Below are 3,833 nucleotides of genomic sequence, written 5' to 3'. Positions count from 1 at the left end.
GAACATAAAAGTCATTAAAACACAATTCAAATGTCGAAAAAGCTTATTTCCCGCCATCTAGGAATCACAATTTTCCAGGGGCAGAACCCCCGGACCACCCTCTCTTGTTGGGATTTATCGATTCATGGAAAAAGTTTACGCATGCAACTACTCATTTGTTTATGTGTACGCACACATGAAATAAAAAATGAGAAAAATTTACCTGACCGTTTTCAAGAGGGGAAAATCTTGAATTTTGAAGAAATTAAAAAGTCATTTATAAATGACATTTCAGAAGTCAGGAAAGCTCATTTCCCGCCATCTAGAAATCGAAATTTTCCAGGGGGAACCCGGACCCCCTTTTCCTTTGGTGTTCATTGATTCATTGAATCATTTTCAAGAAGGGGAAAACCTTGAATTTTGAAGAACTTAAAAGTAATTAAAAGATACCTCAGAAGTCGGAAAAGCTCATTTCCCGCCATCTAGGAATCAAAATTTTCCCGGACCCCCTTTTCTTTGGAGCTTATCCATTCATTGAAAAAAGAATATACGTAGGCCTACGCAACTACTCCTTTTTTTATGTATGTTTACACACATATCAGGCCTATTTACTCTAATAAGAATGAGAAAGTTTACCTGACCGTTTTCAAGAGGGGGAAAACCTTGAATTTTTAAGAAAAAAGTCATTAGACACCTAGCTCAAAAGTCGAGAAAAGTCATTTCCTGCCATCTAGAAATCAAAATTTTCCCGGGGGAGGACCCCGGACCCACTAGATTTTTATTCCAGATCTGCATGATTCATATTCCCATTCATCTTATAAGTGGTCCCCCCACTTTGAAAAACGTTCCGCCGGCCCTGTTCTGCACGTAATGACGAATGATTTTTTTTTTTTTCAAACATTCGTCATCAGAGTGGCATGTTTGGAATATCAATAACATTTTTCTCGCCATTATTAAAATCGTTCATCAAGATGATATCCAAAAAGTCTAAAATCTAGTTGGTATCTTTTATATAAAGCTTCAATATCTTGTCGAGGAATATCTTTAAAATATTCATTGAAAATTGTGTCATTGGAACTGTTCGTTGGACTGCTTGCAGAAGATGGGGGAAACTGAACCTTCTTATTTGCATTTGCTACTGCCAGTAAATGCTGTGCATCGGTCGTGAGTGTTTCAAACTTTCCTATAAACGTGTATGGTATATCGCATGGAAAGCACATCTGATACATCTCTCTCCAGTGACCATTTTCACTGTTCATATTTCTATCAATAATATACTTGATAAACTCACCAAATGTTAAGTCATATTTATGTTCTACATTTTGCTGCGACTGTTGTTTATTGTGCTGTCGATATTTTCTTATAATAAAACGACCCAATCTCTTTTGCCATGCATGCGCTCGTTCAAATGTCGAATTGGGTTCAAGTTTGTTCCTAAATACGGAGAGCACCCGGGAAAATGGATGACGAACAAATAAAAATTTAATATATGTATACATGACAGCCTGGCGATCAGGTAACTTTAAATCTCGGAAACGTTTCAATTGTCTACTCCCAATTCTATTAACATACAATTGATTTTCAGAATGTATCGTTTTCATTTTTCCAGCTAAAACCAACAGTACACGTTTCCAGTTTGTAGAAGCAATTTTAGGAATGCTACAGTACAATAGCTTATGTTCACAATCGACATATAAATTATTCGGAGGGTTGAGAACGACATCGAATTTTGATTTGTGTTTGGTAACGGTGCATGCTGTTTGAAGAGTTGAAAGGCGGGCTTTTTGCTCTTCCTCCAGTGGTATTATTCCGTTTGTCTGGTTATCCTGAAAGACAATCGTACGTTTACATTTGCACAATTATTTCTTAGGCAGCTTATAGGTTTAATTGTGGTTCTTAGGCCTACTCTGAGTACAGATATACACGTGACACATTTTTATCATAAATAGTATACACTGTCCGGGGGCAACCAGCCCGCTTCCCACTGATTTGGTTTGTGCCAAATTAATTACATAAATAAAGAGAAACATAATTTTAAAAAGTATTAAAAACAACGGAATTTAGAAAGTTGAAATCAAACGCAAATTCTTTAGGCCTACAAAATAATAGCTGGTGATGTTTGTTATTATATTAAGGTCTACAGTGACTCAAATCAAAGAAAATGGCATCCTTCAGACATGCATTAGCTTATTTTGTTTTGATAATTATTTGAAAAATGCATATAAAATGATTGGCAGACTGTAAATTAATTAAACATACTGTTTACCTTTGATTTTACATTATTAGTTCCAGAGTTGCTAAATATTTTTAATGGCGGTCGCTGTTGACTGTTCTTCTTGAGAATTCCTAGTTTTAGAAAATATAGAAGATGTGGATGTTACAAACATGGGTGACTATAAACATTCAACAGCCAAGTACAGTGCAATTAAATAATCAGCCGTGACTTCCTCTCCTAGCAGAGCAAAAGGAATTGGGCCACATTTTAAATGTTTCTACTACAAAAGTTAGCACATTGGGCCTAGAGGCTTATCATAAGTTCAAAGTATCACATACATGACCACATGATAAGCCTGCCAATCACGAGCGCCGTTTTAAACAATGTTCATATTGAAATATAAATATTTAACAAAAAGGACTGTACATTACTGCCATTAACACAAATAGGACACGACGCATGGATGGCGCGGTCGGTTAACGATGTGTTATTATTATTATTATTAGCTCCAATGAGAAGCTCTAGAAAAACTAATTGGCCGTTATAGGCCAATTATTTTTAGCTCAGTTGAGGAGCTCTAGAATAGAAACACTCGGCTGATTGATTAGCTTCGATGAGGAGCTCTAGAAACTCTCGACTGATTGATTATAGATCTTTTTTTGTATGCGAGCCCGTTATAGGCCAATTACTTTTAGCTCCGATGAGGAGCTCTAGAAACACTCGACTGATTGATTATAGATTTTTTTTTTGTATGCGATTAATAGATCACTTTTTGTCAACGTGTTTTCTGACGAAATGACTTCTTCCCTGACGTGGGTCCAGGGCTCCTCTCACTACGTGTGTAAACAAAAAAGTTTGATTACTCTCGATTCAAGTTAACTTTTAATGTTTTAGTTGGCTAATATTCGCAAGTTATACAAATCTCTACGATATAACATGAAACAATTATCACACGCCTGACAAAATATCTGAATATCTATCTCTCACCTCGTTTATCTTCCTCGTTTAGCAGCCAGAATTTTGAGAGATGAGGTGATAAAGCGACGAATAAGCAAAGGAAAAAACTTATTATCAGAACTAAGACACCTGGCTTAGTTGCTTGTAACATGTCGTACTATTTTGGAAGAAAAATATATATTATATTATATTATAATATTATATTGTATTATATATATAGCCTATATATATACATATATATATATATATATATTTATATATATTATTGCTTGAAGGTTTGCATAGTAGAGAAACAATTAAATGCCTGTGGTACCACGAACACAGTTCTGAAAAGAATTGTTGCTTTTGTTGAGAGTCTTATATAGGCCTATATATAGGCTTATAAATAAATAAATAAATAAATAAACAATTATTATTATTATTATTATTATTACATCTTTTATTTTTCTTTTTAAGTATATAATGGCCTATATATGTATACTGTATATACATACATATATAATAATCAAAAATAATAATAATTAATAACAATAAGTAATATTAAGTAGTAATATTTTTTTTCATTTCAATTTTTTATTCAGAAATCAGTACAAGTACAACATTTTGAAACAACTTAAAATAAAATTAATAATATGTGACAACAGAGAAGTAAAACAAAAACATTAAAAAAATAATATCACTT

At 33.6% G+C, this 3,833-nt stretch overlaps 1 protein-coding gene across 1 annotated transcript; it reads right to left on the bottom strand.

The window, feature by feature from the left end:
• Positions 1–758: 758 nt before the first annotated feature.
• On the bottom strand, positions 759–3,304 carry LOC117101968 (carbohydrate sulfotransferase 11-like). The gene is made up of 3 exons (XM_033242108.1): positions 3,182–3,304; positions 2,246–2,325; positions 759–1,805 (listed from the first exon to the last, which is right to left on the bottom strand). Exons 1-3 carry the CDS (start codon positions 3,300–3,302, stop codon positions 933–935), a joined length of 1,074 nt encoding a protein of 357 aa, XP_033097999.1. The 5' UTR covers positions 3,303–3,304; the 3' UTR covers positions 759–932.
• Positions 3,305–3,833: the final 529 nt, after the last annotated feature.

The sequence above is a fragment of the Anneissia japonica genome, unplaced genomic scaffold (assembly GCF_011630105.1).
Source record: "Anneissia japonica isolate Jap-2015-1 unplaced genomic scaffold, ASM1163010v1 scaffold997_len2565447_cov190, whole genome shotgun sequence".
Classification (NCBI taxonomy): domain Eukaryota; kingdom Metazoa; phylum Echinodermata; class Crinoidea; order Comatulida; family Comatulidae; genus Anneissia; species Anneissia japonica.
The sequence above is the reverse complement of the archived record's forward strand: the minus strand, read 5'-3'. Positions and strand labels throughout refer to the sequence as shown.

Excerpts from the sequence above, each read along its gene's own strand:
- LOC117101968 (XM_033242108.1), bottom strand. The coding sequence starts at position 3,302 with ATGTTACAAGCAACTAAGCCAGGTGTCTTAGTTCTGATAATAAGTTTT. Across the intron at positions 2,326-3,181 it reads AAACGAGGAAGATAAACGAG|GAATTCTCAAGAAGAACAGT; the intron begins GTGAGAGATAGA and ends TTCTAAAACTAG. Across the intron at positions 1,806-2,245 it reads CTAATAATGTAAAATCAAAG|GATAACCAGACAAACGGAAT; the intron begins GTAAACAGTATG and ends ATTGTCTTTCAG.